This window comes from Notolepis coatsorum (genome assembly GCF_963971535.1).
Source record: "Notolepis coatsorum genome assembly, chromosome: 18".
Classification (NCBI taxonomy): Eukaryota; Metazoa; Chordata; class Actinopteri; order Aulopiformes; family Paralepididae; genus Notolepis; species Notolepis coatsorum.
The window spans coordinates 83,367,875-83,392,080 of record NC_140182.1 but is presented as its reverse complement, the minus strand read 5'-3'; the positions used below and the strand labels follow the sequence as shown (position 1 = coordinate 83,392,080).

The 24,206-nt window shown below is 43.9% G+C and overlaps 1 protein-coding gene across 1 annotated transcript in view; it reads left to right on the top strand.

Moving 5' to 3' along the window:
* The first annotated feature begins 886 nt into the window (after nt 1-886).
* Nucleotides 887-24,206, top strand: part of ankrd27 (ankyrin repeat domain 27 (VPS9 domain)) — a 126,275-nt gene continuing 102,955 nt past the window's right edge. Inside the window, exons 1-2 of the mRNA XM_084334734.1 lie at nt 887-1,018; nt 11,284-11,406. Coding sequence (XP_084190860.1) covers nt 11,305-11,406 — 102 coding nt within the window. The 5' untranslated portion in view covers nt 887-1,018; nt 11,284-11,304. The remainder of the gene's footprint in view (nt 1,019-11,283; nt 11,407-24,206) is intronic.

Genomic DNA, 24,206 nt, shown 5'->3' with positions numbered 1-24,206 from the left:
CACTATTTTATGTTAATGACATTATCCATTTCAGTATGTGATTTGCTGTTCATGACATTAGTGGATTTTGTTCGATTGTGGCAATATGTACAGTGTTATGTCATGCCAATAAAGCTATTTGAATTTTTGTGAATCCAGCCTTGGCATATTTGTTGGATCCGCTTTAAGTTGTTTTTGGAATGTAATTAAATGTGGAAATTATTGGTTCAAATTAGCATGGCTGGACTGTCATTATTTTGTCGAACATCATAAGTAAGAGTACTGTATACCTGTATGTCAGAAATGTCAAGATATATATGCTGCGTATGTCATGAATTGAAAATGGGGGACCCTGATGTAAAGAGAGTTTTCTCTGGTCTGCAACCCCTTAACAATTGTGTGTATTGAGCCGTACTGTATTGTACCCATTCTGCAATCTGTTAATAAAGTTTTCAATCAATCAGTATTCTTCCCAGGTGACATTACATTTTATTTGTATTCTTTCCACCCTAGGTTTTAAGACGAGTCTGTTATTCCTATAAGGACTTTGATTTTATGCAATTGCTGATTGATTGATTGAAAACTTTATTAACAGATTGCAGAATGGGTACAATACAGTACGGCTCAATACTATACAAGGTGATGCAGAGACCAGAGAGACTTTCGTCTAGTTTACATCAGGGTCCACCGTTTTCAATTCATAATGACTTGTATTATTTATGCACGTCTATTATTTATGCATTTATGTTGTATTTATTGTCCTGACTCCTGCGCAGATTCTTTAATGATCAAGTGATAGTTTGGCTGCTGTTGACAATGACATTGACAACCAGGCGGGGAGCTATTCACGTAAACATGAGCATTGCCTCCATCCTCCACTTGAGTTTCTCTCACGTCACTCGTCTCATGCATCGTACTGCTACCTGCTACTAACTGGTGGAGGACTAGCCGACTGATCAAAGTCACCGGCTGTTGTGCAGTGCATTTCTGCAATGCCCTGGCCTGAATGATTTGTGGGACTTAACTCGCTGCTGCATAGGTAAGTTGAGACGTTTCTCGTGTCATCGTGCTTGCTAGTTCTGGTCGTTTCTCTCTTTGTTGTTATGGGACAGGAAACGGGCTTGTTGCTGGCCATGCACATTGTATCCTATGGGAAACGTTCGCTAATTAACGTTAACGTTCGCTATCTAAATGCCTCATTTGAGAGTAAACGTTATCTTTAACAGACTCAAAGGCTTATCTAACAAGGCTAGCTGTTTGGCTAAAGTGTGATACTCAACGTTAGATCTATCTATCTTAGCTAAACCAAGAGGGGGCTTAAGGGCACAACGTTACCCCATATAATCTACAAGCACCCATGTTAATTTAGCTAACGTTAACGCTACCTGTTGTGGCGAACTAAAGGTTCACTTGCCTCCTGGTTCAGTATATTCTGACTTTGAACCACTATTATTAGATTGTAAGAGTTCCCAGCTGCTAACTCGTCAACGCTATAATTACAATCTGTTAGATAGATATTGGTGATTAAGTTAACGTTATATATTTGAGTCCACTGCTATAGACATTTAAATGAATCTCATTAAACAATGTAGTAGGGTGGTAACGTTATAATGACGGCCAATCTCATCATTTTCAAGACTAATGTAATATTTGTCCCAAAGGTTATTGATATTGACTGCAGATAATGAGATAACTGATTACACAAATGGGATTTTGTCAACATGATGAAACGCAATTTGTATTATATATGCACATGATTTAACTGCCATTTTCCAGTTATTTAGCCATCAGGCCAGATACAGCCTAGCTGCTGTATATATGTGAAGGACAAATAACCTGAAAGTTATGTTGAATGCTTTCTTTATGAAACGTTTAAGGACACCGAATTTGTTTTTATAAGAAAAAAGAAAAAGACAGGGAAGCTAGATTCCATCATATTGCTTATCTTCCCAGATAAGTATATCGTTGCAGTGGAATTCTGTATTCAGCTTGTATGGGGATGGAAATTCCTTTGGCTACAGAAAATGTGCCATGAGCCCCCATGGGTCACGAGTAAAAGGAGTGGTCTCCCCCCCCCCCCCTCAGCTGGGGTTCTTTGGCCCAGTGGCAACAGGTCACATGGCACATTTTTCAGTGTTGGATGATCCATCTGATATGAACTGAGATGAGGATGGTGGGGTGGTGTGGCAGTGGCCCTCAGAGTAGGCTTTCACCAAGAAGTTAAATCCGAGGAGAGGAGACTAGTGTAGAGTTGGCCCAGCTTTATTCTGCCACACTGCTCCCAAAATCCATAGTCTTGTAGGTAAAGATGACCTTGATCTCTGCATTGCAAATATCTTGGGGGTGTAAGCAAGTGATTAGCATGGTTATTATATAAGACTAAATGATTCGTACTGTTTTTCACGTCCACGAGTGGAATGCTTGGAATCCAACCCTGATGGAGGCTGCTTGGAAAATATCTTGACTAAACATGGAACAATATACCGTGTGTAGAAGCTTTAAATTGAAAAGACAACACTTATGTTGATCAAGTAATGGGTAAATATATGTAGACTACATTCTTAAAGTTCTAAGTGCTCTCAGTAAGACGTTTCTCAATTGTCTAAGGACTTCTCAAGATGGCATATGGGATGTTATTGATGGGATCTGTTCTCAAGCTTGGATTGTGAGGTCAAAAGTTCATGTAAGATTTCTTTTTAACCTCATCACTCATCTTTTGTAGATGTTTGTCCTTTCTTCCACATGCGCCTTATTGGCGGTCATGGAACTGAAGTTATCTGTTACATACTACTTGTTCTATAGTTCCTGCGAATTCAGGGTTGTCTCACTTATCAAAGATGATTACCACAACATTAAAATGAACCCAACTGTTTGTTCATTGCAAATGTTGCTGTGGAAAGCCTTGTCCCCTCTAGCCAGAATGAATGGCCAAACTTTCCAGAGAACAACTTCTCTCCTTCTCAGGTAGAGCAGTCGTCTGGTAATCCGGAGGTTCCCGGTTTGATTCCCGCTCCTCCCGGGCAGTGTGTCGAAGTGTCCTTGAGCAAGACACTTTCCCCTAATTGCTCCCGATGAGCAGGTTGGCACCTTGCACGTTTGTCTCCGCCGTCGGTGTGAATGTGTGACGAATGGGTCAAATGTGAGGAACAAATTATTGTAAAGTGCAGCGCGCTATATAAATGCACCATTTAACATTCTAATAGGTTTACATCCGGAGGACGCAGGTCTTGATGAAAAGACGGAGCTGCACAACCCGCTTCAGCTCCTATTAATACTATTTTCTATAGGAGCTATTGTATTTTTTGTAGCTGATGTTGCCATGACAGGATCATGAGTCAGACTGAATCTCCCTCTTGGTGTTGCAAGATTAAGGCAGAACAATTAATCAAAATGTTATTAAAATTGTATTAATGAGTATTTTGTAAGTCAAAATACGTTAAGATATTCCTTTATTGATCCCCTTGGGGAAATTCTAGACCCAAGAAAATACTTTTCTAAATTAAATGTTCTAGTGCTGCGGAGATGCCCTGGCCCACAAATTGTCTTCTATAGATGTAAGAAAACATCTTCGATTCCCTCACATATCGCAAAATAAAAACAAAATGTTCCTCTAATATCGTAAATCTAGTCGCAATTGCAATATCTGTCGAATATATATTTTCCCTATCGTTCAGCCCCACTGAAGATGATGTCAGCCTGTGCGTTAAATCCGCTATACTAATTTTATTTCCGAGGGGGCTTAACAAGCTCAGCTGAGAGTTCAGCTGTCCGAGCGGTCGGAGAGCAGAGCAGGAGCTCAGCCAGACGTAAACAATCCTCCCCTTGTTTTTTACCACTTTGCTTTTTAGATGCAATAGATCGGCCATCTCATCATGACGGGGCACATATAAGTGACCTTTCTAAACCCAGACAGCTAACCACCACGCACAGAGAGCGCCAATCCCATTCATCAGCAAGATACTTAAATAGTAGAAAAAATTATCTCAATAAACTCCTTTCTCAAAGAAAACAACACCATGGAGGAATTTCAATCAGGCTTCAGAACGCACCATAGCACTGAAACTGCTCTTACTAAAATAATTAGTGACCTCAGAATAAACTCTGATGGAAACAAAGTCTCAATTCTCGTCCTATTAGATCTAAGCGCAGCGTTTGATACGATCGACCATGATATCCTAATAAATCATCTAGAAAAGTTAGTTGGTCTTTCTGACTATGTATTAAACTGGTTCAGAACATATATCAAAGGGAGAAAATATTACGTTAGGCTTGGAGATCATTCTTCTGAGAAACATGACACCTACTTCGGAGTTCCATAGGGGATTCACCATAGCCTTTTAACTCATTGGCTACCACGCTGTTTCCGGGATACGGCTATGCGCTGCCACGCATTAAACTAATGGAGTCCGTCACCTTGTTTGCAGGGCTATAACTATATTCTATATTATAGCTATGGATGCAATACTATGGCCCATTTGACATCGAGTATCTATCGTTAAATATGTGAAAAAGAAATAATTTTTCCATCCATAGATTCCCGTTTTATACCGTGGTGAATATAAGTATGGTCTAGGGTCATTCCTGGGAGGCTAGTAATAGCCCGCAACATGTATTATACTAGATCCATTGGCATTTCGTCCCAACACACGCTACAATAAAAAAATCAAATGCATATGATAAAGGTATTATGTTCCATCATGAATGCATGAAAGGGGGGGGGGGGGGGGTCGTTTCTGATTAATTGATTGCGGCATTCGTTATTACAACAACATACGCTGATCAGGGCGATGGCTATGAAAACAAGGCAGTCAAGCTGAAATTGACGTTAAATTGCTCTTACCTGTGGCCGGTGGGATTCCAAAAAGAATATTCCAATTTTATTTGATTGCCATCTGGTAGATCGTATGTCAAGTCAAGAGTTTTATTTGTCACGGCATACAAGCATACAGTGAAATGCGGGGGGTCTTGTCCATTTGGCCCACGACATAACCCACCACAGGCTACAGCATAATGAATCGGGGGTCCCGAAAACGATTCAATGCGATCGGGTGAAGCCTAGGGATGGGCGTGAGTAATCGATTACTCGTAGCTATGAAAAAAAAATCGATCTTAAATTATTAATTTTAATTAATAAAAAAAAGTATTATTTGTTTCACATGTATGTGTAAGATTATAACTGTTTATTTGTTTCCTTAAACATATACGTGAATGAACAAAATTAAGTAAAAAAAAATATATAGTAAAAATTTAACACATTGGGCGCCGGGGGTTGTGCCCATCATTGTACCCAGTCTGCTACCGTTGAAAGCCTATGGAGATGTTTACCTTCTTTGCAGGGCTATAACTTTTTTAATTGTATTGCTATATTGACATTACTATGGCCCATTCAACATCGATTATCTATCGTTCAGGATGTGGGAATGTTATATTTTTTCATTCATACATTGTTGTGTTAATACCGTCTAGAATATAAGTATGTTTTTAAGGTTTTCTGCTGTAATTCCAAAAACGAGAGTTATAGGCCCTGACGCATATGATAGATTATCGATTGGCGTTTCTTTCCTATACACGCTATATTAAAAAATTCAAATGTATGATCGGTATACATTATGCTTCATGCGTGAAGGAAAGAGGGGGGGTCGTTTATAATTCCTTGATCGTCAGTAACGGCTTTATTTAGTATGGGTTGATATGTTGAGCAGATGGTTTGCAGTGAAATGAATAAACAATCGGGCTGAAAATAACGTTAGTGTCCTCTTACCGTTCGCCGATGAGACTGGAGGAAAAAGATCCCAATTATTTGACGCCGATCTCCTAGATCCATTTCCGGTTTGTATGGCGCAATAAACCCCGAAATCATATCGATTATTGCGTTAGCAAAGTGATCCAAATGCACTATAGTGTTTGTCTGGATCCACGTAACAAGATATTACTGCCGGAGGAATTTCCTCGATGCACCAGCGCCACTTCCGGTTTTGGCGAGAGTGTAACTTGCCCGACCATCCACCAGGCGGCGGTATTGAGGCGTTGCAATCTCATACAGGGTGCCGCTGCAGTCCGGAGGGAGGCTGGATGAATTATGAATGCCATGGCGAAAAAATGAAATATTGATCCCAAAAACGATTTACGCAGTTTTTGGCGTTCAACGCATGGTGGCGGGCAAAAACGGCGTAAGTCGTTTTTGGCGACCAATGTGTTAAGTTAAAAAAATATATATATGTATATATAATAATATATATATATATCCTTTTTTGTTTTCTTTCCTTTTACGAGTAATACACGATCACTCCAGTATAGCATGCGATCAATCGATCTGGATTTTTTTTTAAATGCCCATCCCTACTGAAGCCCTAGGTTCTGGTTAGTAGAAAAGAGCGCCCGGAGGCATTTCATCGACGCACAGCCCCATACACAAGGTTGCAAATGGTGCTCGATACCGCCGCCTGGTAGGATGCGGCCGGTATTGCACTTTAGCGATCTCAGACTCAGCCCCATGATAACACCAGGCTCCCTGGATGGATAATGAATGGAAATATCGAATAAAAGAAATAACAATCAAATAACGAGTATACTCGTTGTTGGCGTTCAACGATTGGCGGCCATTAACGAGTTTAATCGTTGTTGGCAGAGAGAGTTAATTAGGCTTGGGCGGTATCCTTTTTTTTCACACCGTCAAACCTTTATGACATAATACCCCGGTGCACGGTATTTGACGGTATGACTTTCATTTTCATCAGCGGGGGGGGGGGGGGGGGGGGGGGGGGGGGGGGGGCGGGGCGGGGCAACAACCACCCGTGTTACCAAGTAAACAAATCATCGTCAGCTCTCAGAATGGTAGTCCCGCACCGGTAGAAGCCTGCACCGTTTTAGCGTTAGCATCTAGCCATGGCAGACTATTTGATTCCTTAAGGGCTAGAAATTGCCTCCCGTTGCTCCCGTTGTTTGGCTACTTCTATGTGCAGTGAAAACTACTCGAATGCTTTATAACCTAGTCATTGATTTAGTTCAGGGTAATCTAAGATTAGCCGCAGAGCTAACGCTAGTTAACGTGAGCTAACGCTAGTTATTCAAGCTCAGTAGCTCACAGAGAGAGATAAACAGCTGACAGCGGATAGTACAGGACGGTACAAATACAATAAAAAGGTGGGTGTGGGCTGTTGTGTAAACCTTGTACTCTTTAGTTCACATATAATAAGAGACGGATTATTTGCTTGCTCCACCAGTTGCTCCACAACACACACCAACTCTCGTCACAAAAGATGACTTTAAACTAGGGATGTTCGATATTGGCTTTTTTACCGATATCCGATATACCGATATTGTCCAACTCTTAATTTCCGATACCGATATCAACCGATACCGATATATGCAGGGTTTCCCTACTTTAAACTGTTAACCAGTAATCCAGAACTACTATATTACACTGTAAAAAACAGATTTGATATGCCTGCACTTTCTATTCTATTCTACTTCTTATTGCACTGCACTATTGCACTATTTTACTCTGTCTATTCTATCTTACTCTTTTTATTATTGTCTATTTTAAAAACTGAATCAAACCATAAACAAGCTGGTGCAGCTCCAACAACCTGGAGCTCAATGCTCAAAAGACAGTGGAGATGGTAGTGGACTTCAGGAAGAAAGCAGCCCTGCCCCCTCCCATCATACTGGGAGGCACTCAGGTGATGACTGGATTCCTCGGCATGACCATCTCCCGGGATTTGAAGTGGGAGCTCAACATCACGGGCCTGCTCAAGAAGGCCCAGGGGAGGATGTTCTTCCTCCGGCAGTTGAAGAAATATAAACTGCCGAGGACCATGATGGCCCAATTCTACACGGCCATCATTGAGTCCATCCTCACCCACTCCATCATCTCCTGGTTCCCCGCTGCAGCAGCAAAGGATCTTGCCAAGCTGCAGCGGGTGATTCGCTCCGCGGAGAGGGTGATCGGCTGTCCCCTGCCCTCCCTCAGGTCCCTGCACGACTCCAGGGCGCTGAAGAGGGCGAGGAAGATCATGGCCGACCCATCCCACCCCGGTCACAGCCTCTTCATCCTGCTCCCCTCTGGGAGAAGGCTGAGGATCCCAAAGGCTGTGAAAGCTCGACACAGACTGAGCTTCTTCCCCTCAGCCGCCAGGCTGATCAATGCCTCAGGTCCCCCCCCCCCCTCGGTACCCCCCCCCCCCCCCCCTCCCCCCCTCTGCCCCCAAGTGACACTGGCACAATGACACTGACTGCACTGCACTAGTCCGTACTGGATCCCTGCACTCTTCACTTTATATATATATATATATGTATTTATTGATTAATCCCCCACTACACTGTTTTGTTTATTTTCTTGTCTGTGTTGGTGTTGTTTACTGTGAAAAAAGAAAGGAAATGCATTAGGGCTGACCTTCTAAGCTTTTTTTGGCAATCGAAGCTTCGGGGCCGAGCTTCGATTTTAATTCGAAGCTTCGAATTTTTTATTTTTTTTTATCTTATGTTGTGGGACTTGTACAGCACTTTCATAAACGTTGTTGTTTTTAAATGTGCTCTATAAATAAAGTGGGTTGGATTAATTAATTAAGTAGCCCCTTTCGTGACTGAGCCAACAAGGTTTCACTCGGCTGTGTGATTTAATTCAAGGTGGATCGCTGTTGTCGTTTGAACAACTTCAGATTTCATGGGAACTACCAATCCCCCAAATCAAGAATGTTTAAGATGAATGAAGTAAGATTTTGATTATTTGAAATATGGCCTGTGTAGACTAAACAGAATGCACAGAATTATGTCAGTCTACAAGGTCCGGATTCTACATGGTCCGGCAATGTAGACCTTGTAGACTCCACTACAGATCAATTATCAGTGAATGTTCATGCATTTACTTTAACTGCCGGGAAACGCTTTACAGCGTCATTCCCGGCCATGCTCAAGTTGCCGAAGGACGCTTTACAGCGTCTTTAATATCAATATTTCAAAAATCTGTGATCGGATTCTTATTTCCTCTCCGCTGGCCTGAGATCCACCAGGAGGACCCACTGAGCTCTCTGGCGGTTCAGGAGCGCCATCTGGTGGCCGATCGGCGCAATCGCCAAACAGGAAGTGCTATGGAGGTTGTGCTGGTCGGCCATATTACTTCCGGGCACTCGGTTTGGCTCCGGCACTCTGGCTCGTCACAATATAATAGCGATCCATTGCCAATAACTCGATAAACAACATGATTTGGACGTATATAGTATTATACAAGCTGGAAATGGTTCATCAGGATAAACATCCCATAATCGAAAACGGTCTACACCACGCTGATCGTCCAACGGCGCGAGGAAGATCCGGTGAGATTCAGCGTTATTCTTGAACGTGTTCCATATAAACTGTTATGATGAACATATGACCCACACTAGATGAATGATATAACGCTGCCCACGGAATTATAAACGATCCCCCGCCCATCCGGTCATCATCAGATCATACGTAGATCATTCTAGAAGTACGTCCAATTGAATTTTTTTATATCGCCCCGATTGCCATCAAACTGTATTTCATCAATATAATGCATTTGGGGCTATAGATCACGTTCTGGAGAAAGCTGCAGAAAGAGATGAAAACATACTTGTACATTAGACCATACTTTACTATGAATATGTGAATGAAAAAGTTTAACGTTGCTACACAATGAACAATACATATAGGACTTTGAATGGGCCCTAATAATGGCAATGTAGCAATAGAATTTAAAAAGTTATAGCCATGCAAAGAAGGGGTACTTATCCATAGACAAATAGAGCTGGCAACCCATGGTATAGCATGAATTTAACCTCCGGCACCCATAGTGTTAAGGGCAACTTCCACAAAAAAACAAAGAACTCACCAAAACATCTCAGTAGCACCTTATCTAAATTTTATTTCCTATTTTGTTTATTCATCCCAGTATCTTTCTTTCTTATGTGTGGAATTCTACAAGGCATGTAGGTGTATATGTATTTGAGGATGATATCCTTCAAACAGGCAATAGTGATGATATAATTTGGGCAGTGCTGAGCTGGGTTACTTTCCTCCAGTGTATTTGTCCCCCGGCCCCACCCAATGGCCCCACACACACACACACATTTACATTTAGTCATTTAGCTGACGCTTTTATCCAAAGCGACTTACAAGTTCTGTACGACAAGACAGCAAGAAGGGTACAACTCTATCAGCTGAGTAACAATGTTTATCAAAGTGTTGCGTGTTACAGTGTAGGTTAGTTTATTAGGAAAAGTGCATGACAGTAAGGTTAGTCACGGTTAGATTATTTTATTTTATTTTTTATTTTTTATTTAATCATTTCAGATAATGGTTGAAGAAGTGAGTCTTTAGTCGACGGCGAAAGATTGGACAGGATTCGGCTGTCCTAACTGGGATGGGTAGTTCTCACACACACACACACGCACACACACACACAAATCTAAGTAAAAAAAAAAACTTCGATTTTTTTTTTAATGTTCGAAGCTTGTGCCATCGAACGAAGCTTCGAAGTATTTAAGACAGCCCTAAAATGCATACACTGTATTGCTGCAACAATTACCAATGTGTTTTACACAAATGGCTAAATAAAGGAATCTGAATCTGAATCTGAACAAGGTGGCCTGTTGGGATGTTAAATCCTACTGTGATTTTATATGTCTGCACTTTATGTGCTCATTTTATGCCTATCTTTTTTTCTGTTGTGAAGCACTTTGAGCTGTATGACAGGTGCTATACACCAGTCGTCATACTATCTCAATTGGCAGAGGTAGCGGGTGGAAAGTCGATGGGTGGTAATCTGGATGTTGTGGACAGCGACTCCTACAGGTCGGTTGGGTGACGCCTGTACAGCAGAGTCAAGAAGTATCGGGGGCAGCGTGAGCCTCCCACACGTTACTCCTCGCCACTGAGAGGCCGCGCTGTCTGGTGAAAACATGCGACAGGCTGCCTCCTCGTGTACCGGAGGGGACACGTGATGCAAGGCTTCTATCCTCACTACAGCCGACCAGTGGGAGGCATAGTCTAGCAACGTTCAAGATAGGGGAGGGGAGAATTGAAGGGAAAAAGAATTGGCGATACGAAATTGGGATGGGAGAAAAATTGAAAATAAGTAGAAAAAGTGGATATAAAAGAAAGGTGCTATAAATAAAGTTGTATTAATTAATGGCATCAATCGCAGTCTAAAAAACATTTTGAATTGCCCAGCCCTCGTCGGATCTCGACTCCCTGCAAAGCAACGTGAATAGATCTGTGCAGCCCCCGCTCGTCGGCTCCTCCCCATCACACATCCACCACTTCCTCTTTATCTCTCCCTCTCAGGAGCCAGAGTCCCAGTTCCTTATGGCTGTGTATGATGAGAACCTCCTGAAGAACCCGTTTTACCTGGCGCTGGAGAAGCAGAGGCCAGACCTGTGCAGCAGCGTGGCAGAGTTCCATGGCATTGTGAGTAGTTTCTATGGCCGCCAGTCTGCACTGTTTAGCTCAGCAGGTTTTTCTTTAGGCTCAGCGCAGTGTCTGAGCTGAAAGGAGCGTGTGTTCTCCGCTCTGCCCGTTCGTAGGCCTGGTTGGACTTTAACATACTTCAGCTTAGGAGCAGCAGGTGACCTGGGTGGCGTTTTGAAAACATTGCCCAAGTCCAGTGTGTTACAGTCAGGAGTCAGGACCACATCCTTTTCTTCATCACCATGCTGTCAGTTAGACGGTTGATCCTGTGGCGTCTGTGTATTATTAGGAAATAAAAATTATAGTTATTTTTAGACAACTTGTTAGTCGTCTTATCAAAACAATTTCAATTCCCTTTTCACTTCCAGTTTGACTTTTTTAGACTCCTTAAAGCAGCAGCATCAGGCGGCCGTGTCTATCTATCTGTATGTCATAAGATGAATTGAAAATGGGGGACCCTGATGTAAACAAGACGAAAGTCTTTCTCTGGTCTGCATCCCCTTAACAATTGTGTGTTTTGAGCTGTACTGTATTGTACCTATTCTGCAATCTGTTAATAAAATGTAACGTTCAATCAATCAATCAGAATGGTGGCACTGTCGATTGTGGAAAATATTTCTCACATTGCCAAGTTGCCGTTAATTATAAGTTAGCTACTGGGGAAAAAGCTCCCTAGTTACTTGGGACGTTCAGAATAGGGCTGGGCGATATGGCCAAAAACGTTATCGCGATAAAATTATAAAATTATTTTCATATAACTCGATATCGATAATTATCGTCGCTATAATGTCTGTCAAGTTTAATTAACTTTTTATGCCCGGCGCCGATGGACGGGCTATTAATAGATTAATAGTTTAATTAATAGTTTTTCTGCTGTGAATGTCTCGAGTTGATGTCGTCATCAGTCTGCGCACGTTAGCAGTTAGCCAGAGCGAGCATTGTATCCCATGACAATGTACTAAATAAATATCCCTAAAATACTCTGTTCCGCCACAATACATTGCAACGACGTCCACCGTATACCACACACTACTATAACCGTGGCATCAGAATTCACGCCACATACTCGGCACGTAAATATATAAAATAGCGCCGTGCAAGCTAAGTATCCTAGCCAGCTTCGTTTCCAAGCGATGTATTCCATGACAATGTACTAAATAAATATCCCTAAAATACTCTGTTCCGCCACAATACATTGCAACGACGTCCACCGTATACCACACACTACTATAACCGTGGCATCAGAATTCACACCACATACATACTCGGCACGTAAATATATAAAATAGCGCCGTGCAAGCTAAGTATCCTAGCAGCCTTGAGTCCTGAGCTGTGGTGCGTAAGCACGTCATCACGTAACGTTGGTTGTTGTTAGTGAGTGTGCTGAGCCGAGGCTGAACGGAGCCAAACTTGGAAAATCGATATCGAAACTTTGCGACCACGTTTCATGTTTATTTCGAGGAAATAATTTATCGCGATATTTATCGTTATCGTTTTATCGCCCAGCCCTAGTTCAGAAGACAATCACATTCATGAAATGTAGGTCAAATGCAAATAAGTCATCAAAACCACTGGTTGTGTAGAGATCCAAGCACTCTCCTACCACCGCAGAGACCCGGGTGCACTCAGCCGTCCCTACGAACACAATGTGTTTGCGGGTGGGAAGCCGCTGGGGTACGTGTCCCGGTCATTGCAACAGCGAATCCTACTGGTCGGTCAGGGTGCATGTTCAGCAGGGAGGTGGATCTTCGTTCCACTCTCCCCGTGAAACTCCTCGCTGTCAGGTGAAAAGAAGCGTCTCGTAGTCGACACCAGTGTTGCGTTGCTCATTTCAACACTGGGTGCACGCACGTGTTTCCTTGCATACTAAAGACAGTGCCTAATTGCCTCTACGAATGGAATGGAATGTAACGCATTTCATTCACAAGTTTTGTGTGAATGTATCTGAGAATGTAATAGAACACACCTGACGACCGGCGCTATTGATATGCAAAGTGCTTAGCGAGTTGGCGCATCAGTCGAGTGCAGCGCATTCCTGTGTGCACGCGCTTCTGCTCTCAAAAGCATGGTTGCACGTTGTGCAACCCCGTCCCATGAGCAACGCATCCCTGGTCGACACCGTCCCCAGACATGTAGTAGTCTACACCAGGGTTAGAAATTACGGGGGCTTGTGGCAAAATGCCCTCGAAAATGGACCAAATGCCCTCGAAAATCAGTTAAGGGGGGGGGGCAAAAAAAGCCCCTGACAGTTTACTTATAATATATATATATATATATATATATATATGGAGACATTAACATTACGTTATCAAACATAGTATACAAACTAACTGCGCTCCAATATATGCCAATAATAACGTTTTGTGGTATATAATCCCGAGAAATTTTAATAATTCATACACAAATAATTTGCTTGCAGGAAGCTAGAATCCGTTGGGTAGTGTAGTTTTTATAAATTCCAACGCTCATTGAGAGCTCTGGATGTCCTCTTATCATAATGACTACAATCGTCATCATTCAGTGACGGCCGCTAATTCGAAATGGCGGGTCTCCGTGAAAAAAACAACACATTTCAAAAACTAAAATCTCACTAACACTTTAACCTATTGGTAAACAAACGTATTGCTGAAATACCGGTATACACTATGACTGCTGTTGTGACATGGTTAGGATGTTTACTCTTGAATACGTTTGAAAAAAAAAACAGACAGTCAGGGATTCTCAAACTTTTTCATACCGTGACCCGATTTTATTTAGGACTTTTTTTTGGGGTCCCCACACTTAACTCTTTCTCTGCCTCATCCTTAGCAGGTGACGCCAGCGCTGTAAACGGTGGGAGTCGCTCACCTTGTTTGCAGGGCTATAACTATTTAAATATTATAGCTATAAATGCAATACTATGGCCCATTTGACATTGAGTATCTATCGTTCAAGATGTGAAAAAGGAATATTTTTTCCATCCATACATGTTGTTTTATACCGTGGTGAATATAAGTATAGTTTTAGAGTGGTCTAGGATTATTCCTGGGAGGCTAGTAATGGGCCGCGAGGCATATTATACTTAATCCATTGGCATTTCGTCCCTATACACGTTACAATTAAAAATTCAAATGCATATGATCGGTATATTATGTTCCATCATGCATCCATGAAAGGGGGGGGGGTCGTTTATGATTAATTGATTGGCAATAACGGCATTCGTTAGTACAACAGCATACGTTGATCAGAGCGATGGCTATGAGAACAATGGACAACCAAGCTGAAATTAACGTTGGATTGCTCTTACCTGTGGCCGATGATAATCCAAAAAGAATATTCCAATTATTTGATTGCCATCTGCTAGATCGTATGTCCATTTGGCCCACGTCATAACCCCCAAAAGCATAATGATTCTGGCGTCCCGAAGGCGATTCAATGCGATCGGGTGTATATCTTGATCCATGTTACAAGATAACTCCTCCCGGAGGAATTTCAATGACACACAGAGTCATACTTCCTTCAGAAAGTAAGTGCAACATCGGCCGCATCCCGCATACCACCAAGTCGCTTTGGATAAAAGCGTCAGCTAAATGACTAAATGTAAATGTAAATGTACCACCAGGCGGCGGTATCGGACCATTGCGATCTCAGACACATTGCCACCCAGTTCCACAGCATACCAGGATGAATTATGAATGGAAATAGCAAATAAAAGAAATAACGACCATAATAACATATATATACGTGGTTGGCGTTCAACGATTGGCGGGCTAACACGTATTAAGTCGTTGTTGGCGGCCATTGAGTTAATGTATTGCGTCATTTCAACGTGGAATTAAGGAATATCAAAATAAAAGCACACGTTGAACTTGATCATGCATATTTATTAGAACATTTAATTACAGCACTATGTTATCAATACACATTTATAATGCGAGAATTTAGCCAGAATATGTTGCCAGAACATACATTTAAAAAAAATATTAATTTTTTTTTTATTTAAATTTCTTTTACTTGCCAATGTGCCACTGTCACCTACCCACTACCCCAATTTGGGTCGCAACCCGTAGTTTGAGAACCACTGGGCTAGAGAGAATGATTTATGGCATGATGTCATTTGCTGTCCGGTACCGGACCGCACGGGTGGAAGAGGTTAACTGTTTTCGAGGTCATTAATTGAGTTGTATTTTTTAAATGATAAGGATGTTTAATAACCCTTTTTATCATAAAAATTCAGCGCCCCTGAAATACAAAAAAAAGCCCCCGAAAATCTATTGACTCTTTAACGGCCAATATTATGCGCTTCACCGCTTGAACGCCAAAAACGTACTAATACGTTTTTAGATCCTTTGATATTTTTCCTTTGATCCCTGTTCTAGACTGTCATCCGGATCATTCTAGGTGTCCCTGGCTCATTTGCCTATGTTGGAATTGCAATGCCGATCGAATCTCACCAGGTGCCAGTATTGCCTACCTTTTGAACTCTGATAGTCCAGTTCAGACATTGTCTCTCTACTGATTTCTTTCTGCCAAGACTCGCTCTGAGGGGGAGGAGCTCTTGCAGAGCAATCGCTAGGAGATCTGCTCGCCTCAAAACCTATAGTGTCCCGTAAACGCAAGTAATTACATATAAACGAGTAATCGTGATCGCCGATGGGATCATTGGAATTATTCTTTTTGGAGTACCTTCTGGCTAAGGTAAGGATATATATATATTTTCTTTATCCACTTTTTCTCCCATTTTTTCTATTTTTCTCCCATCCCAATTTTCATATCGTCCAATTCAACCCTCCCCTGTCTTTGAACATTGTTTCTTGCCTCCCACAAGCCGGCTGCAATGTGGACTAAGTCATACATAGCACGAGTCCCCTCCGATACTCGAGGTAACAGCCGTTGCATCTTTTCACCTGCGCAGCTCGATCTTTCAGCGTCGGGGGTTTGGGCTTTGGAGGGGCCCCGCCCCCTTCGCTTCTTGATTCTACTGCGCAGGCGCACCAACCGACCTGTAGGAGTCGCTGTCCACAACGCCCAATCCCCACCCTTCAGTTTCCCTCCCCGTAATACGGCCAATGTGTATTACTGTGGACGACCAGCTAAACTGAACGCAATGTGGAGAGCGGGGCTCGAACAGGAGGTTCGAGCCTAGTCTCCAGCATTCGTTGCGAGCGCCTTGCCCACTGCGCCACGTAGCCGCCAAAGGTAAGGATATTCTATGTCTATTTTACCGAACCTGAAACATGTTTCTGTAACGATCACAGTGTCTTATTTTACCGGACCTAAACCAAGCTTTTTCTAACAATCGCATTTTCGGGGTAAGACTACCCCCCCTTGATGATTTTGTGAAGGCACACATGTACATGGTATATACCTTTTGATTTGGGAGTATTTGGGGTTTCAGGGGATCAACCAGAATGATTTGGGCTTATTGCATATAACGCATCTTATCTCGTGATCTATGGAAAAAGATTATTTTGGAAATGGGCGATGTTTAGCGTGTAATAAACTACAAACTACAGTGTAGTCTTTTTTACATGTTGGACTATAAATAGTGTCTGTCAAATGAGTCTACACCCTCCCCAGACTGACAGTAGGGCAGCATGTGGTAGTCTACACCCTCCCCAGACTGACAGTAGGGCAGCATGTGGTAGTCTACACCCTCCCCAGACCGACAGTGGTAGTCTGACTCTATACCCTCCCCAGACCGACAGTAGGGCAGCATGTGGTAGTCTACACCCTCCCCAGACCGACAGTAGCGCAGCATGTGGTAGTCTACACCCTCCCCAGACCGACAGTAGGGCAGCATGTGGTAGTCTACACCCTCCCCAGACCGACAGTAGCGCAGCATGTGGTAGTCTACACCCTCCCCAGACCGACAGTAGGGAAGCATGTGGTAGTCTACACCCTCCCCAGACAGAGAGTAGGGCAGCACAACGACCAGGGGGGAGTTGGCATAACGACTCAATTTGGGAGAAAAGGGGGAACTCACAGGGAAGACAGAAGTGTATGCTAGAGTTTTCTACCTGGAGTGCATGTAGCTGCTGTGTGATGGGGTGATTCATGGCCTTGGGCAGCAGATATGGTTTTAAAAACATAAACGAAAAAAACTGGTGTGTGAAGAAGCATCAACACTAGGGGTAGAGGGCTGCCGTGGTTACCGCATTATTGCTATCACGTTATGCCCACCGCAGAGTCAGGGTGGGTGGGTGGATGTGGGTGGGGAGCGCAGTTGCCCACTTAACGTTAGCAAGTTGGCTCCGTCTATTGGCTGGGTATAAACTCGGGTCTGTAACAGGTTGGTAGAAAGCGGCACCTGGTAGAATAAGCTCAAATGTACTCCTGGGCCGTGTTGTGTTATGTGTTGAAGGATAGCTAACCTCGTTCCCAGTTGTATCTCCTCCATGAGATAAAGCCTGGTAAAGAACTACTGCCGAAAGTGTGTATGGGGTAGAATTTCCGGTGTATGTACTTCCCCTGGAAGCTGCCTTCGAACCAGTGTTAATTTTGGCAGCTATTTTCATTTTAGTTTTAGTCTTAGTCATGTGTCAAGTGCTCCTTTTTCGTTTTCATCATATTTAGTCATCTGCATTTATTTTTCGTTTAGTCAGTTTTAGTCAACTAAATGTCTGAGCATTTTAGTCTTAGTCAGTGTTAGTCTCGATTTTGTCTTTTTTGTTTTTGTCTAGATTTAGTCACAGAAAACTGATGATTTTTGTCTAGTTTTCGCTAATGAAAAAAAAGACATTTTATATTTTTATATGTAAATAATGCAATTCTATTTATTAAGTATAGTCTAGCCCAAACCCTATCAGCTGATTCACAATAAGTTCAGTAGAAGGCTAGAAGCCCAATACAATAGTAACCAAACATTCCTTGAAATGGTCAATAGATTCAGAAATAGTCAGACATGGAATGGAACATATTCTGATTTAAATTGCTTTTTTTTTTTTTAACCAACAAAGCAACATTAGGATAGTGTAAATACACAGTACACACTGATTGCAATTCTTACTGGGACCTACTGTACAAATTTCACACACGTCACACACATTCCCTTTTGTCCCTCGAGTCGTACCGTAGATCGCTGACGTCACTTAAAATGGCGGCCCCCATCAGAGCATTCGGCTAACAACATTAGCTTAGCGAACCTGCCACCGCACTTCTATGTGCATAAAGTGTGGTAACAAAATATCACAGCCCCTAAGACTGGGAGCGTTCTAACTCTACTGAGCATGTACCCAACATTATATATGAAAAATAAAAAGTCATTACGATGTTTTAGTGCACTTAAAGCGCTAAAGGGATTCATAACTGTGCTCGTCTGTTTCTTTTCTTTTCATACTAACATTACCTTTTTAAGTGAACGTGGTCTTGTCCTTGTTGTATCCATGTGTAATGTTGATAGTAGTGGGTGTACACAGATGAAAGAGAGCAAGTCTGTGTCTGGGATATAGGTCCCGACTCCCAGGCTATTAGCTATTAGCTCTTCTGGCAGCCTAGCCATCCTCTCAGCCTCCGTCGTCTTAAATGCTATGTTCTTTTGGTAGAACTGTTCGGCTGCCGCAGGAGTGTTGAGAGAGTAGCAGATTCCGTTCATGGTTATTGGTATAAGCTGTAGTCACTCACGTATGTTATGTAGCTTGGCTTTTAGCCATAAACGCTGCTGAGCTTAACCCGGAAACGGAAATGGGAAATGCTGAAATAATAACGTGACTTATTCTAAAAGTTATAATTATTTTGTCTTATCTTGTTTTAGTCAACATAAATTAAGAGAGAATTCGTCATGGTTTTTGTAAACTACATTTTTGTGTACTCAGTTGTGGTCAACGATATGTAATGAACTATTTAGTCGCGTTGGCGTCACGTGGTCTTCAATAACGTGACATCACGTCTCGTTGTCGTCATGAAAAAAACCTTCGTTGACTAACATCTTTCATCATCAATTTAGTCAACAAAATTAACACTGCTTCGAACGGACCAAACTTTTCCCGAATCCTGTCGGCAAACAAGCTAGAACGTCCCGGTCATGTAGTAAATTCTTCAGGCAAAGCCGTTGCAGTGGCTTAAACGAGGAAATATTGTGCATTTCACACGTTTCTATGATTGTTTTGTCGAAACCGGAAAGCCTGTAGCCTGTACTTCCTGTACTTCCATTTACACACTTTAGGAGGCATATCTTTACTAGCCAGCTACACATAACGAAGGTTATCCTATAACCCTAGTTATATGAGTAATAGCGAGCGCTTTGCTCTATTGGAACTATCTCTTTAATCATATAATATCATAAACTTTCACCACGTGTATGCACCCATCTGCCTGACCACTCCCACATCCGCTCCTATATAAGCGGGGTCATGGCCATACTATCAGCTCCTTCCCCAGTCTTTCACCGCTGAAACGGAAGACCGTGGGGTCCTCAGTGAGTCAAAGCAAAGCACTCGCTATTACTCATATAAATAGGGTTATAGGATAACCTTCGTTATATTTCGTATATAGCTTACGCTTTGCTCTATTGGAACACAAGAGCTGAGCAGAGCGGAAGCCTGACTGATGTACCCGCTGAGGTCCCCTACAACCATCAGAATACCGGGGAGGATCCGGGCCCCCCCTAGCGAGGGACGGGAGGGAGATCAGACCCTGACTGTGCGAAGAGGGTTTAGCGCCTCAACGCACAGGGTGAGCAGACCGTGGGACTTACCTTTTGTTTAGAAGGGCCCGCGACTACTCCGATGCGCATCCCACACGCCACCGGGGAACGGACGTGAGCAAAAAGCCCCAGTCACAGTCCCCAACATCGTGGGGTCGAGGTAAAAAAAAAACAACCCCGTGGCAAGGCCGTAGCAGCGGGGCGCGGAGGAGGTCCCAGCCCCAGGCCACATCCCGGGAGCTAGGACCCCCTGAAAAAAGGGGCCTGGTGAGGTCAACGAGGCCGCGCCATCGAGACCCCACCAGACGGTCACTGGTGACACCACATCGCCAGCGTATCGGACAGGGCCTAAACCAGGTGAAGGCCCTTCTCCCCTTGGCACGCCGCTCCAAAGCGCTCCCAAAGAGGCTTCCCCCCCACAATATCATGGGGCCAGCCGGCGCGCCGGGGAGACAACCCTCCAAGGAGGTTGATCCCTCAATCCAGGCCGACAGGTCCCAAGAGCAGAACTCCACCTGCGCCCCGAGCACTGTGGACTAGACAGGCGCCTAAGGGGCTTACTGTAAGAACAGTATCCCGGCGCAAAGGGTGTTTCGGTATGCTGTGCACCATGTCACAATCTCCACGAACCCTGACCCCGCCAATTTAATAATCCTGCGGGGTCAGAGAAAGAGTTTGACACAATTGGCAGACGTCATGAAAGATGCGGGGGCATACTCTCGGGCAGCCGGGGTCAGACCCGGGCTCAACCTGAGAGTCGACTCTGCTACCAACACACCGGGGAGACAACCATGTTTACTTTAACAGGAGGTGATTGCTCCCTTAACCCACTAAGAAACCCCAGAAACATAACTGCGCATATACACAGGCTATACAATGCAGTTCAAGCGTTTCAGGTTTAAAAAGGGTTAACCCAGGCCAACAGGTCATTGAGGGCAAGGCCCGACCTGGGCCTGGCGGACCGGGACTTACACAGGGATGCATAGAGGAGTTGACAGAAGCAGCCTCCCCGACAGCCCCCTCCCATCCCCGGTTTAGCAGGGAGGGGAGGGGTGAAACAAATGGAGAAGGACCAACCCCCTAACATCGTGCAAAAGGTACAACACAGTATCGACCAATGCACGCCAGTTGCAGGGCAACTCGTGGTGGCATCTATATGACACACACATTCATGACATCAACCCCTGTGACGTCCGGCCCGACCTGGCATTTCCCCCCCGGAAAAGCACAGAGTCCTTCGGGGTACCAGAACCTGTCTGCGCCCCGGCGGACAACGGGTTAAACTGATCCGGTCCGGCGCGACCAGGACCAGTCCTGTGCCCTAGTCAAGCCGCCGCCCCCAGTCCTAAGAGGGAGGTAGGTACGCGTGTCGATCCAAAACATCACAGCGGGCGCCACCAAGGCGGTCAGTACGTGAACGCACTACTCCTGGTGGCCCACCCAACGGGTGTGAGACCCCCCTGCCAATGTTTTGATCTACTCCATCATCTCCCCCCGGAGATATATGTGAGCCGTCGAGTCTAACCTAGTGCACTGGCGCTCGGTAGAGACAAAAATCTCCTTCCCAGCCGACCGCATAAAAAACGCAGTTTTTATGATGTTGGGCAACCAAGGCGCGCCGGACCCACAAAGCATATTCAATCATTGAAAACACACTGGGCCAGCGCTGATCGGTCTCGTAAGACCATACGCTGATTTCATAAAACAATCGTATATGCTCGCAAAGAACCCGAGAACAGTGACGGCGAATTTCTAACAAAGAGCCTCACAACGTTTCCCCTTGCAGCAGGGAGCCGGTCTAGAGACACAGACACAGGCTCACATACGACGAGCCTGGGAATAACGACCGCATCAATTCTGCTCTTTATGTAAGAGGAGAAGACAGCGATTTTCCCAGAGAGACCACAACGTGAGTAAAACAATTGAAAAGGTTCATGTAACAATTGGACTAAGACTCTGAGGAGGAGGCTCTGAAACTCTGAGGAGGCTCTCTCACTGAGAGGGAGGTTCTGAATCTCAGAGGAGGCTCTGAAACTCCCTGAGGAGGAGGCTCTGACCCAATATACACTACTGGTAGGGAGCAGAGCAGAAGAACAAATTGTCTCTACTGCATTGCATCACCTATCCTTTACAATGACAGCGGTCTGCAGCACAGGCCCTGTAACTCACGGACATGTCTCTTGGCCAATAAGAAAACGCGTTTGTGCTTCAATGGCCTCTCGAGCCTGGGAAAAAAACTGCATCAATTCTGCTCTTTATGTAAGAGGAGAAGACAGCCATTCTCCCAGAGAGGCCAGCAAGGAAAAGCGCCTGTGACGTTTTCAAATGGCCGGGGGAATCCCGTGTCCCACCTATTAGTGTTGTCACGATACTGGAATTTCGACTTCGATACGATACCTTGAAAAGTATCTATCGATATTTTCGATACCAATTTTTATTTTATTTATTTATATATATATTTTTTAACAAATTTTGCTTTTGTTGCTGGTTGATTCTCCTCAGCTTCTCTCTGGTACTATAAGAGAAGATAAATATAACACTTTTAAAACCCTTTTTTTTATCTTTAGATCACACATTTAGAAATAACTGTTCATCTCACTTCAATAATTTTTATTGCAGAACATGGTATTTTCTCAAGCAGACAGATGTAAACACTGTAATCTGTGTTGCATGTACCTGACAAACTGAACTGTTATTACAGTCATATTCCGACTTAACTGAATGCACATGTGTGTGTGTGGACTACTGTACTATTACAGGTATTGAAATGAACAATGCAACTTCCTTAAAAAAAATATATATATTATTATTATGAATAATTAAATATCGATATTTCGGGAAATGAGTATCGAAACCGTTTTAAATATTCAGAATCGATATGTATCGATTTTTCGATATTTTTGACAACACTACCACCTATCCTGATTTGGTGTGGGAGACAGGAAAATCCCCCCCCCCCCCCCCCCCCGTGACGAGAGAGAACACCCTCAACAGGGAGACTGATAGGTAGAAAGGCACAATCTCTCGGCCAATCAGTTTCGTAAAGGATATAACTATATCCGGGGGGGGGAGTTTATTTGATCCACCCCCTCACCACCTCACCCCTGATACGACGCCATAAGAAAGCAGAGCTGTGACACCAGTTGCATGGCGCGCCAGATATATCTGTAGGCTAACACCCAGACCAGTTGTGGACTCAATGCTACGTTTACCTAAACGTTGCATGAAACACACACACAACTCTCATCATACAATAAAAACCCCAAGTTCACTTTTACTCACGTAAGAAAGAATGCTGTAGAGAGAAGGACATAAGCCTTGGCCAAGTGCTAGAACTACAGTACAAGCCTTGCTAAGCTATACACAATAGCGACCAACACAATTTTCAAAGAAAACTGCACAACACTCCAAGCAAGACTCGCAACCCCAGCATTTGTAGCTGTGAGTTCACATAGCACACGTCGTATCCCCCAAAATGCAGTGAAGTAAACACACGTTTTGTTAAACAAAAACATTGTTATTAACCAAAAACATTCGGGGGGGGGGGGGGGGGGGGGGAAGAGTGGGGCATAGTGTAATGTCCTACCTGACCATCGGACGCAGGATGAATGGCCGCAACAAATGGCTGGTCCACCATGTTGACGAGGCCTCTACAGCTGGCGGGGCCAGAAGTGGCGACGACTGGAGCCTCGCTCCGGCGCTTCGCCCACATCCTGCGGCCGGTCATGGTACAGGCCGACGACATCTTCTGCCAGAGATGACACCGAGTCAGAGTGTTCAGGGCCCGCTACTTCCCCACGGCTAACGCCAACGGTTTAGCACAAGCTAACAGCTAACTCCAGGCTGACGGTTAGCACCAAGCTAACAGCTAGCCTCTTCACAGGCCCACCGTCGGCTCCGACCAACGGCCAGCTGCCGGCTAACAGCTAGCTCTTACCGGCCTATCGATAGCCACCAGCTAACGCAGCAGCAAGCTAACGATTAGCTCTGATGGGCCCACTGTTAGCTAATGGCTACTACTGAAGCTGTGTAACGTGAGGAATAGCGATGCAGGCCTGATCACTTCAGACAGCCGACTTCTTCTTCTTTATCCCAAGAGAGAGGCAACACCCATCCCTCTCACAGAACGGTGTTACCAGAGATACAGTGGCATCGGCAGCAAAGCTCCGTTTTATGC